The 13,017-nt window shown below is 43.9% G+C and overlaps 1 protein-coding gene and 1 long non-coding RNA gene across 2 annotated transcripts in view; one reads left to right on the top strand and one right to left on the bottom strand.

Moving 5' to 3' along the window:
* Positions 1 to 12,849, bottom strand: part of LOC139996818 (uncharacterized) — a 57,441-nt gene extending 44,592 nt beyond the window's left edge. The window contains exon 1 of the mRNA XM_072021332.1: positions 9,682 to 12,849. Within this exon, the coding sequence (XP_071877433.1) occupies positions 9,682 to 10,495 (814 nt within the window). The 5' untranslated portion in view covers positions 10,496 to 12,849. The remainder of the gene's footprint in view (positions 1 to 9,681) is intronic.
* LOC139996838 (uncharacterized) overlaps positions 1 to 13,017 on the top strand; it is a 396,216-nt gene that overhangs the window by 49,192 nt on the left and 334,007 nt on the right. The gene's annotated exons all lie outside the window — the stretch shown is intronic.

Here is a 13,017-nt window from a genome sequence, read left to right as displayed (position 1 = left end):
GATTCACAATTCTCCACAGTTTTTATGAAAGAAAACAAAATAAGCGACAGGTAATTTAAATTATTTAAATTAGAGTTAGATATTCAAATTGGAAACACCTGGTAGAACGACATTTTAGAAAATCTATTGGAAGAAAATACATCGAATGTCTTCATTCAGGTATCATTCGACTCGTCTTATCCAGGATTCGACCGGATACGGCCATTAAACATCCGCTATATCTCGGTTCCCATAAAAACTCCATGAAGTAGCAATCCCGAGGGTGTAAATTAAGTATTGTTAAACGGTCATCTGCAAAGTTGGATCTCGCAAAGAAGAATATGATGGCTGCCGCGTGAATGTCCGAATGCGTATGTAACGTTAACACGGAACTAGCTGTATATTTGACAGGGTATTGCTTATGCATGCTGATTGATTAATGCATACTAATGAAAAAAAGTTTTTGTTGTTACTAAGATGAAATATGCGACGCGACTGGGAAAACCAGTTCTAGTCTAGCGTTCCCGTGTTAGTTTCGCCTGTTAGGCATGGTATAATCGTGAATGCGCACATACGTCTGCGCGTTCTCATCATCATGCGTGGCCGATACCGTCTGCCTCGACCATCCTTCGATCTCTACAGGCTTGTTAATTTCCTATTAGAAATCAGGTGGAAAAAGACGATCGTTCGACCAACTCGTTGGCGAGCTTTAATTCGAGATTAAACAGTGCGTCGAAGATTACCATAATAAAAGCAGGTAGATTCATTTTGCCAAGGATCTTGAGAAAAATTTCTCATACTTAACCACCAGCTAAATGATAAACTGAAATAGACCTTTTAACTAGTCACACCATTAACTTCTACCTTTCACTGAATAATAGAAACCGAATAGACTACTATAACGAGCAAGTAATTGCATTTTCAAGTAATTTGAGTAAATCAGCAAACATTAATTAAGAATCAAAAATTCATACTAATAAACTGTTAATAAACATTTTTCAACATGAGAATCTATGTACTTGTTCTCCCAATAAATACGTTTGAAATATTGAAACTGCCTCCTTGTTGTTGTAAACCCTTTAATGGATTTCTATTCTTGCAATAGTTAAGTGAAATAATAAATTAAAAGTCGACTAGAGAATAGAACGTTTAACCTATTCCTGTGTTGCTGTCTACCTTGACCCAAACACGACCAGGCCGAACGCCGATCAATCGCAAATGCTTCGGCTATTTATTGCAATCGACCAAACAAATATGACCCCAAAGAGCTGACTCGTAATAGCTTCTCGTATTATCCGCTTGTTATCCTTCGCTCGAATCGCACCACCCTTTCCACAGCCGGTAACGAGTTCTAGCCACTCAAAACGCAACCGATGATCACCAAAACCAACACGTTAAGACGATCGAGGCGGACTTGTTAAAGGGGGAAAGCAATCGCTGGGTGTTCTTACCACCAGCCATTTTAACTGCTACCGATAGGCTCCTATAAAGTACAATAAACCTTTGCTCGTAGCACTTTCTGTTCATAGTCTTCATTTATGGTGAAATGATTGACTCGCGATTACGGGCTGCGAAGGTAGACGATCTTCAGATTGCTAGATGGCAAATAAATGGAGAATGAAAAGATATGGAACGCCAGATCGACGCTGAAGTCACGTACAATCATTTGTTTCCACACAAAAACCTCCATTGGAAAGGATTTTGTATGGCATTCAATAATACTCAGAACGGTTACATGAATCTTTTATGAAAAATTACATGGCAGCCATAGAATGCCAGAGGAGTATTACGTGCTCATCCGTTTCTCTTTAATTGTCCTTATTATCATGCTATTTATTTATAAGATCGGATGTGTTGAGGTTACCTGATACAGGAACGCGTGGATGTATTTGTAATGTTGGGTTGGCAACTAAGTGTTTGTGTCAATATCAGCTAATGGCAAAATCCAACCCAATAGAAATATATAGCGAAGTAAACACAGTACATGCTGACGCAGACCTTCGCTGTAGCAGTGTCATGTTACACTTGAAGGAGATAGGGAGCGTGTTGATACTTTTTCAGCAAAAAACATTACCAACTTTATTGTGTAACTCTAGATGAGAGTTACAATAGACAGCATAACAACAAAAAAATAATATTCACATTCAAGGGCACAATAATATAGACCACTCCTTTTCCTTTTATTTCAGTAACTCACTTACACCTTTGTCACGGTATCCAGGTGATATACAAAAGAAAAGATGTAGGGTTTTCCTAGAAGTAATTACTTCAACGGAATTAATACGGCAAATGGCGATGGAAGTCAAAGTCGAAAAAGATTCGACTGGATTTTCATGAAAACAGATGCGCCTGCTTCCACGCCATTCTTTATGGGAACATTTTCCTCGAACATCAATTGATTTGTTAAAAATGTCTAAAATCTAAGGAATAAAATCTATTCGAAGGAAACATAGCTATTTCGATCATGGCGTTTCTAATCAATATTAATCGATGCGTGTAATTTATTTGACATCCGAACGTCAAACCACATGGTTTATTTATGAAAAAAATTCTTTCCCGTTATTTAAATCACGAACCGTATGTGTGAAAAGAAAATTCGTTTTCCAAGCTCTTTCTCAAACATCGAAAGAAATTGCAATAAATGTCAGAAATTGTTACTTTGTTCTTGAGAAAGATTCTAAATATTTGAGTGATTTCTACTGGTAGCTAGTATTTCGATTTACTAATCGATATTTTCCACTTTATCTATTACTCATAACACAGAAGCAAAAAGTATTTATTGTAAAAACAAGAGTGTCCAGTTACCCGGGCATCTTATTTCTATAATCATGAGAAGCGAAGTTTACATGAAAGTTTTCCGCGCGAAACTTTAATCTATGAGGCTTTCAGCGCCTGTTACAACAACTTTTCGATTACTCTTACAATTACAAACGTATTCTACCACTTCTACACCGAATGAAAGACCTGGTTCATGTCTTCTCCATCACACGGACATCGTTCTCCAATCAAATAATCCGAAACGTCCAAACAAACCTACTCACGACCGAACGATTACCGTCGGATAGACCAGAAGAAACATCCGGAGAGGACGTTTCTCTGTGTTTATTTATGAGAGAACGATCGGCTTGTAATTACGCGAACCCACCTTCCGCTTGCTTCTGCCAGCTTCTTGTGGAATCGTTAACCTCCAGGCAAAAATAATTGCGCGATCGTTCGATGGACGATAGCGGGTCGCGCGAGGCCGATTATCGTGCCGTTTAACGGCCAATCGACCGTTTCTAAATAGACGGCGAGTTCGAAGATGAGCCACCATCGTTCACCGTTGATTCGTTTCGTCGACGCAAGAGATCGTCGTGCTCCGGTAGGCCGCGTTTCACGATCGTTATCGCAAGTCTCTTAACGCTGCGTGCTTCGTGGACATTAACGCGGCCGCTACTTGGCTCTTCTCGTCGATTTTTCACCGTCCACCAACCCACAATGAAGATTTCCGACTGGATTGCAACGAGATTTCGTGTTAATTGTGATTTTCGTGTCTCGGCTCTGATTGATTTTTCAGCTCGTTGGAGGGGAACGTCGATGCAAGTGTGAGAAATTGGTTAGGTTAATTGGCATTGTCTTCGCGTTCCATTCTATGAGAATAATCGTGCAGATTTCTATACATAGTTGTATTATACGCTAATAACGCTTAAGTTTTTCCAATATCCGTAATGATTCTTCCTTATTTTGAAGAATAATTTGCCGTTTGTATCGTGGAACATGTAACTCCTTAAACTACAATCAAGATACATAATTTCGAATAAATTCCGATCGCGTATAATGGAAAGGATATTGAGAATTATACCGTTCTTGTATAAGATAATTATGCGTGGAATAAGCCAAGGATACCGGGAAGTAGGACTTTAATTGCGTGCATCATTTTCTCGGAATACTAATTACGTTCAGCATCTCCCAACTTTTAATTTGCCAACTTTTTGCACAACCCAATAATAAAAAATACAATATCAAATGATGCCATCTTCTGCCCCCGGCTTCCAGGAAAAATGTTCCATCGAGTAAATTACCTGCCCTTGCAAGAATATTTACTTACTGGCCTTATGAAAGCCTATCGTTAATTCTGGATTTTATTACGATCGAAAATAAAATAACCAAGTATGAGAGCTCAATACTCGTCTGAAACCGGCAATTTTTGAAATTTCGCTACAGAAAGTAAATTTGAACACCCAACCTTCCACGATCTTAACCTCTAAAAATCCTGTTTTATCGACTAATAACTTTCTTATATCAAATTCGACGCGCTCAAATATACGTTGTGTATCTATTAGTAGGGAAAATGACGCCACATTGAAATTCCTCGATCTAAAATAATCGATGTTCCCCATCTTCGAAGATAATCGTGGCTTCTTCTCTCCAACGTGGAAAATTCGATCGCGGAAACATCTGATCCGTGGCACGTTTATTTCTTCAGATCACAGGGTTCAACGTTTACGTATCAGCGCGTGTTTCAAAGCGTCGCGACGCTCCAGCTAAGATGCGTTGTTGAATACGACCCTTGACGAATCAATTATTTCCTCCTGGATGCGGACATGCGAGATGTCTATTCTTACGCGTTCTTTCGACCTCTTTCGAAACAAATACTACGCCATGATGAGGACTGACGTCATCGTGTCGCTGCCACGGTTTCGAATCAGCGCAATTCTACGTGTTTTTGATCAGAAAAATTAGCCACATTTTGCCTTGAATTTTATGCGTAAAGAAATGCTCGTTAACTGTATCGACAATTATCCACATTATTTGATACGGTGAATTTTATGGTAAAGCGACGGTAGATTTTCATGACGATTTGAAAGCATGTGAAGTAGCATGCACAATAGAATAACGTAAATATTAATGCAGGAACTGGTTCTGTGAACCAACCCTTACGAATATATCTTCCAATTTGTGGTTTTTGTTCAATGAGAAGAGAATATGTAACAATAAAGTATGAAGAATCTTTCTTTTTATTGCTACAATAATTTTCTTTCAATTTTTAAACTACTTTTATTATTTATTATGACGATGCATCTTTGTACAAACATGAAACCTAACCTGTCGAACGTTGTGATCTTTATTTTGATAAAACAAAATGGATCATACGTGATTCGATAGCGTAATATAAAACGAAAAATGTTGTGCGTCCATTATTTTCTTATAAAACGAAAGAAACTTTGAACTAATATTTTTCTGAACTCAATTAAAGAAGCGGAGATTTATTCCATCTTCTAAAAAATAGCCAGTTCTTTTTTTTATTACTAGACTATTCTTCTTTCAATTTTTAAACTACTTTTATTATTTATTGTTACGAGAACGTAAATGTTCATACAAATTAGTATTAGGTTGTCCAAAAAGTGTCTTTCTTTTACCACGTCTTATACAACGATGCATCTTTGTACAAACATGAAACCTAACCTGTCAAACGTTGTGATCTTTGTTTTGATAAAACAAAATGGATCATACGTAATTCGATAGCGTAATATAAAACGAAAAATGTTGTGCGTCCATTATTTTCTTATAAAACGAAAGAAACTTTAAACTAATATTTTTCTGAACTCAATTAAAGAAGCGGAGATTTATTCCATCTTCTAAACAATAGCCAGTTCTTTTTTTTTTATTACTAGACTATTTTTCTTTCAATTTTTGAACTGTATTTATTATTTATTTATTAGTGAATGTTCATACAAATTAGTATTTTTCTGAACTCGTTAAAGAAGCGAAGATTTATTCCATCTTCTAAAAAATAGCCAGTTTTGTTTTTTACTACTAGACTATTTTTCTTTTAATTTTTGAACTATTTTTATTATTTATTATCACGAGGCCGTGAATGTTCATACAAATTAGTATTTTTCTGAACTCGTTAAAGAAGCGAAGATTTATTCCATCTTCTAAAAAATAGCCAGTTCTGTTTTTTACTACTACACTATTTTTCTTTTAATTTTTGAACTATTTTTATTATTTATTATCACGAGACCGTGAATGTTCATACAAATTAGTATTTTTCTGAACTCGTTAAAGAAGCGAAGATTTATTCCATCTTCTAAAAAACAGTCACGAATACTTTGAATATTTTGTATATTTTTGCACTGTACTCACATTCTATATTCTTTTTCCTGAATTCTGAATCTATGATTTTGAAATCCGTACAACAACAACAACAGCATTGTTTCTTCAATATGGCCGTTAGCCATTCGTAGATCTGGCAAATTTGAAACAAACTACTGTAAATCCAGAATCTCTGAGAGAGCAAAGAAGCAAAGACGAGAACGAACAACGGGTTCTTTGCTTTCAAAGATCGTTTAGAGAAGAGACGTTCAGGTTAGGATTCACCTAGCGTAATTATCTCGGGCACAATTCACCCTTTGACGGCAGGAGGTTCGTGTGACTTTTCGTGATTTACGATCATCCTGTGCTTCAGCCGTTTATTCACAATTCTGTGAACGAAGCTGTTATTACGACAATGTCAGTGCAATTAACGTAAGGTTAGGCTGGCTCAACAGACGTCCTTTCGTCTCCAAAAATTCGAGTCTCCACAGAGCGGTACCGTTCGCCGTGCGTCGCATTGGATAGCGAGACGAACTTTGCAAGACCGTTGTACCGTCAATGGAGCTTCAAACGCGAGCTCTTTCAGCTTTCATAATAAAGCTTCTCTAGCAATGCAAGCTAGACGGTTCTAAATATAGCCTCGTATATTAATTCGATTGAATTCAAGTGCACAGCTCGCATCAACAATTCTTTTCGTTTCTGTCAACGTGTTTCTATTAAAACAAAATTTCAAACGGGTAAAAACGAAGAAAAATTACGTCACGTAAATACGAAGAAAAATTTGTCGGAGGAGGAAACTCGAAAGTTCCCGCAGCCGCTAAAAGATGCTCTAGCCACCACAGTTGGGAAAATTCGTGTCGGTAATCCTAGCCCCCCGGTGCAGCAGCCGCGCACTGGAAACTAGAAACGTAGGGGAAAGAATGAAAGCGCGAAGGAGGCGTGAGCGCGAGGGAGAGGAAGTCGAGAGAGGCGCAGGAAAGGAGCTTTGGATTTCGTATCCCGTTTGGGAGGCCCGTCGAATGGGCTTCGGCCTTCGTTCGTAAGAGGCCGGACGCGCACAGCGAAAGACTAACAGAGAGGGAACGCGCAAGAGAACGGACCATGGAAACGGTGAAAGAAAGACACGGCGAGGCGACGAGACAGAGAGGGCCATCGAGAAAGAGAGCAAGACGACGAAGGAAAGGGCCCCCCGCGCCTCACAATGCAGCCTGATTTATGGCCCGGGCGCACATACATAGAGTTACACACGATATCATAATACCATTAATTCTTCGTCAAATTCCCCGCTGACTGAATCATACTGGCCACGCAGTAAATCACGCGGGGCGACTAATGTGAACGCGACCAGCGCTCGCTGTCTTATCTCCTTTGAACCACGGGGGCAGGTGGATCCAGTCTCTTGGACTCCGCTGAATTACTCTTGTCCTGGCCTCGGACTAACCCCCTCCTTGTCCTTCCTACTCTTTCCTTCTCTACCAGGTCTAACCCCCTTGGCGTCCTCGCGACGCGAAACCGACGCACTCTATTTGTCTCCTCTCGTTTCCGTATTTTTATAGTCGACGTCGGTTATCCACGGGAGAATCAGCGAGCTGATTTCACCAGGGACTACCACCACGGTAGCGCCAGTCGCTTGTCGGGACACCGTTTACGTAATCGCGGTTTCACACAGATCTCGAGGTTCACGTTGCGAAGATGCCTTATGCGAGGGGACAGCGTGGGCAGTAGTGGGAACTGGTCACGGGCTTTCTTTCATTTAGATGATTTCGTTTTTTACTTTTACATTTTTCCATATTTGTTTTTGTTTGTTTGAAAGGCAAGAGAGAAGGTAATGAATCGAGAACGTTGGGCTGCCGCGCTCTTTCACCATTTCTCGGATCATTAATTTTGGTAGACTTTTAGAAAGAGTCGCTGTCTTTGAAAGAAAATATAGCGTTGAAATTCTCTCAAATAACGAGGTCTCAATTTTCGATACGAGCATCGAAATTCTATGATAGGAAAGGTGGCTGAAGAGATGTTTCAAGTGCTACGGTTTCCTATTTCTTTTCTCCAGAATTTGATCCCTCACACCATTTCACTCTGCTCTCTTCTATTTATGATTCCTGCTACAAATTCCGCTTATCAAAATAAGAAGAACTTTTTCAAACACTCGAAGTTTTCAAAAATCTGTGTCAGAAAAATCTTGTAAAACTTGTAAAAAATTACAAGTAGAAAATTTAGCAATTTTTTATTTATCGTTTAAAAGAAGACGTATTTATCGCCATCTTTATCAGAATCCAAGCTAACATCACATTATCCGCGTCTATCATTTTTCGGGACTTTGATTCGCTCGTCACCTTTCCCGAGCTTCTATTTATTCTTCTCTTACTTCTGACACGATAGTCACGTAATTCCCAGCAAGTTTCGAGAAGCGAGGCTATTCTATCGATTATTTTCTGCTATTCTTGCGCGTCGTTCGTCTTTACACGTCGGCCATTGCGCGATAACGGGAAACATTTACAAACTACACTTTGCCCCGACGCAAATTGCTTCAAATTGCCTTCCGATAAATTTTTTTCGCCGCGTGCCAACCCATTAGCCGCTCATAAAGCGATACGCATTTAATATCGAAAAAAAAAACAGCCAACTTATATCTCGATTTACCTACTAAACGATCATCAAAAAATTTCACAGAAACGATAAAGAATATTTGAAATAGTTGCAACATCGGGACATCACGGCGCATGATATACGAACGAGGACCGCTATCAGCGACGAGTATCGAAATTTATAATCGCTCGGCTAATATATTTTATGCGTGATTTAACGGCGATTTAAGATGGCGGCCGCCGCGAAGTAATCACACAGTCAGCTAAGACCCGCATTCCTGTTATGACATACTGGCACAAATTTCCGTGGCGCCGAAAAACAAATCACCGACCGCTTACTTTTACCCAACCACGACGACGTTTCTTTCGTAGATCTACGCGATGACTTATCGCCGATCGTGTCCCAAGCCGACGCACGATTTACGGCCTAACAGAATCTCCATTTTCGCGTGGTTCCACGTCGTCCTTTTTTTGTCCATCGTGCGTGTGCGTCCGGAGTAATTCGTTTATGGTGGTCCACACACTTCCCGTGTTCCAGGAAACACGAGAACTGTCGGACTTCCAGAAATTCGAAACTTCTTTTGGCCAATCACAGTTAAGGAACTCGTGCACGCGTCGCCGGAAACGAAAATCGGAGAATGATAAAAAAGCGAGAGATATTTCGCGATATCTTATATCTTTCGCGATACTGACAATGTTATTTTATATTTCTTCTCCTTCGAATGGGATCTTGCTATATCGGTAAAAACGAAAACTGTAGCGAGTCTAATTTATACGTGCACGTTAATAATCGTGTCCTACCAGGAAACGCAAAATAACCGTGTTTTAACGTTCTAGCCGCAAAACACAGACTATGCTCGTCTTGCGATAATTTCCTAACAACTTGACCGCCAGTATCTCTTCGAATCGAACAGTCTACTGTCTTTAGGACCAATTCGCGGAGTAATTTGGCCCAAGCTCGTCTACCGTCCGACCTTAACCCGCAATTAAATGCAATCGCAGCGATTGAGTTAAGAGGAAGAAGAAAAGATTCGGGACTTACTCTGTCCGATGTGCACCCTCTTCATCCATGAGTAGATCTTCGGAGGCTCGTTGCCGGTGGGGTTTGTCTTATTCGACGTGTTGTTGCCAGTGCTGGAGGTACTGGAGGTCGAGGATGCTGGCGAGGATGCGGATGACGCGGTGGTCAGTGTGGAACTTCCCTCTGCTACAGGTCTGGAACTTCCGCTTGCGGGTGAGGCGGCCGATGCGGCGACCGACGACCTCGACGAACTTCCAGGCGGCGAGGTGAGGCCTGACGCGGCTTTGCTGGTGCCAGGTGCTACCAGAGGGGTCGGACTGTTCCTGGAGGTGGACGTGGTCAGATCCTGGGGCGACGCGACGCTGGTTGAGGACGTCGAGTCGGCGTACTTGCAGCTCGACGTGGACGGTGCCGATGGCGCGGACGCGGCCTGAAGAAGCGGCGTCGTCGGGTCTTGATGCAGCTGCTGCTGAGGATGATGCTGTTGCGGATGATGTTGCGACTGCTGGTGCAAATTGTGCTGCTGCGAGGTTGTCGTTGCGCTCAGTCGAGGTTGTGGCTGCAACTGCGTGTAGTCTATCATACCCGTAGGCGCTGTATGTTGCATTCCAGAGGCTGGTGTGGCGTACGGATGCTGAGGATAGTGTTGCTGAGGAGAGTAACACGGTGCAGGGTAGCTGGTCGCCGCTGCGTTCGGATTGTAATAATCTCCACCTGCAGGCGATGCCGCCTGCATCGGTTCTCCAGGCGAATTAGCTGTGGCTCGTGGTTGCTGTTGCGTCTGCTGCCCCGCGTAGCAAGACGCCAGCGAATTGACGAACTGATAGGAACTCATAGTTCACGCGAGTAGTGCACCCGTCGTCAACGTCACTGTTACCCGATTCGCTCCACACGTGTTACGATTCGATATTCCACGACAACAACACCACCGATCTAATCTGGAATGGCGGCAAGATACACGCACTGTCGTTAAATACGAGAGCCTGTCATCGCTGGTCGTTGATTTCACGACGACGACGACGACGAAGACGAGGACGATGACGGTGGGAACGGTAGCATGTCACACTTGCCGATAACAGAGGAACCTTGGATATTAGCTGCTATCACTTGGTTTAGGGATAAAAACCAGCTCACCGTTCTCTTGTTCGTTTGCCGTGTTCACACCTATCGCAGCCCGTTACACGCGGATAAACACGTCCCTAAACGATTCGATAATGAACGAGGGGGATCGCGACGAATAGAAGGAGACGCAGTCGTGTACCGGCAGGCGGGCAGAGTCTAAACCGACCTGAGCCGTGTCGAGTTTACGAGGGCCACGTGGGCCTAGGCTATAAAACTGTCTTCTGCTTCTTTACGACCTCACGAGTCGCAATTACCTACAGAGAACTCGTCGAGGCAGCGTGCAGTAGCGCGTAACAGCCGGCTTATCGGGTCGCCCCATTGAAGACCAGACCCCATGCACTTCTTTATTTCTTTCTTCCTCGATGATTTATTCGCACGAATCACCGCGTGTCCTTTGAAACAGCGTATGCACGAAATCCGCGGTTATGCTGGCGTTCGCGATACGGCGTATCTCCAACGTAACCAACCGATGCGATGCGTATGCGTATGACAGAAAGATTGTCGAAAAAATGAGAATGTACACGGCGAACGAACAAAACGCGATCGTCGTATGACGGAAGACGGAACCGTGGCGAATGACTCTCTGTCCGCGGTGAATCGTCGGTATGCCGGTGTACCGATATCACCGCATTAGGGGGTGAAGCGTTATTGCCGCGGCTCGGCGTTCACCGTTCCTGTTGCGTGCGCGGAGGGTGGTTGGTATCGTACTGAAGGCCTCGCTACGATCCAACGGAGGCCCGGTGTATGCGGTAGCTTGTCACGTGCCCGCGCTCTCTGCGTGTCAGAGGAGCGCCTCGACCAATCCCCGTCGTTCGTCAAACCTTGATTGGTCTCTCCGCCGGCGTAGGATTCTTCAACCCCGTTCCTTGCGTCTCCGTCGGGTCTGTGTGGTGCTGGTGCTGCTGCTGGCGCTGCTGCTGCTGCTTGCTTGTGTGGTGGTGTTGCCTGGCTGCTACCCGACGTGACAAGAGCCGACGAGAGGGGTGTGCGAGCAGGACAGGAAATCCGTGGGGTCACAGAGAGGGGATAGCACAGTCAGGGGGGCTAATGGAGAGATATTCGGGAGCCCCGAGGACCGATGGTGGGGCGAGGATCTCGCTGCTTCTTTCTCTCTCTTTCTGCTTTGCTGTCGTTTTCTCCTTTGCAATCTTCTAGCCGCAACGTCACCAAGAAGTAGTCTTCCGCTTGCCGTCTCTGCGAGGGGGCAACGCGCGCACGCGCCCCCTTCCGCGTACACCCTCGTGCCGTCGAAAGAAGGAAGAAGAGGTGGTTCCCCGCGAGATGCTACCGTCGCGTTCTGCTCGATCGCCGATCGCTTCGATCTTTTTCCAATTTCTCGTTTCTCGTTACGTTAGCGGTATCGCGCGATCGTCATCGTTTTCAATTGCTACCTTTAATTTCCTCCTGTGTCTTCGACCAAATCTTCAAGATTTAACGAGCTTAAACGACGATGGTCTTCGATAGTTTCCGAGTTGAAGGGCTGCTGCTTCCACGGAATGTAGATTCTTCGTTTCTCTTAGACGGAATTTCTCGCGACCAAAGGAATATCACTGCCATCGAGCCACTTTCGGCCGCATTTCGCGGGCCCCGTGTTTCAGAAGGAATACGCGTCGAGCAGCAAACGGGTCTCTAGCCGCGAACGAAAGAAGGGATGCGCATAAGTCAGCCGGCCGGCCGCGGCTGACAGTTTTATGAGAGTTTGATAGTCTCCGGCGCGGTGTTCTCTGATGGCAGAGGAGCCGGAACGTGTCCGTGGGAGAAACGAGGCTGCTCTCGCTGGTGGGAAAGAGAGGAGAGCGCTCGTGCGAGCAAGAGGGAAACACGCGCGCACTACGCACCGCACTCTTTATTGTCCCATAAATTCAAACCTGTTGCCCATAGCCGAATGAGAGAGACGGACCGAAGGAAGGAGCAACAGAGATGAAAAGGCAGGGTGACGGATAGAGAAAGATGGATAGAGAAGACGGAGAAGGAGAGAGGAAAGCGTGCACGAGGTTAGGAATCCTCTCCCAATCGCGCAATCCGATTGACGCCCCCGTTATCGCACGTACGGCGAACCCGGACGCAACTCGTAACTCACTGAACCGACTGAGCCGGTCGAGAGGAAAGCCTCGGAGTTGGCGGCTCGAAGCAAGCAGAAGCATGTGTGACGTAGTAGCCAGTTGGTCAAACGGGGGGCACCGCGGGGTGGCGACGTGTCGGTGGGGTTCCGGAGCGAAGGGGACGGCCGAGGAG

Source organism: Bombus fervidus, chromosome 19 (genome assembly GCF_041682495.2).
Source record: "Bombus fervidus isolate BK054 chromosome 19, iyBomFerv1, whole genome shotgun sequence".
Classification (NCBI taxonomy): Eukaryota; Metazoa; Arthropoda; class Insecta; order Hymenoptera; family Apidae; genus Bombus; species Bombus fervidus.
The sequence above is the reverse complement of the archived record's forward strand: the minus strand, read 5'-3'. Positions and strand labels throughout refer to the sequence as shown.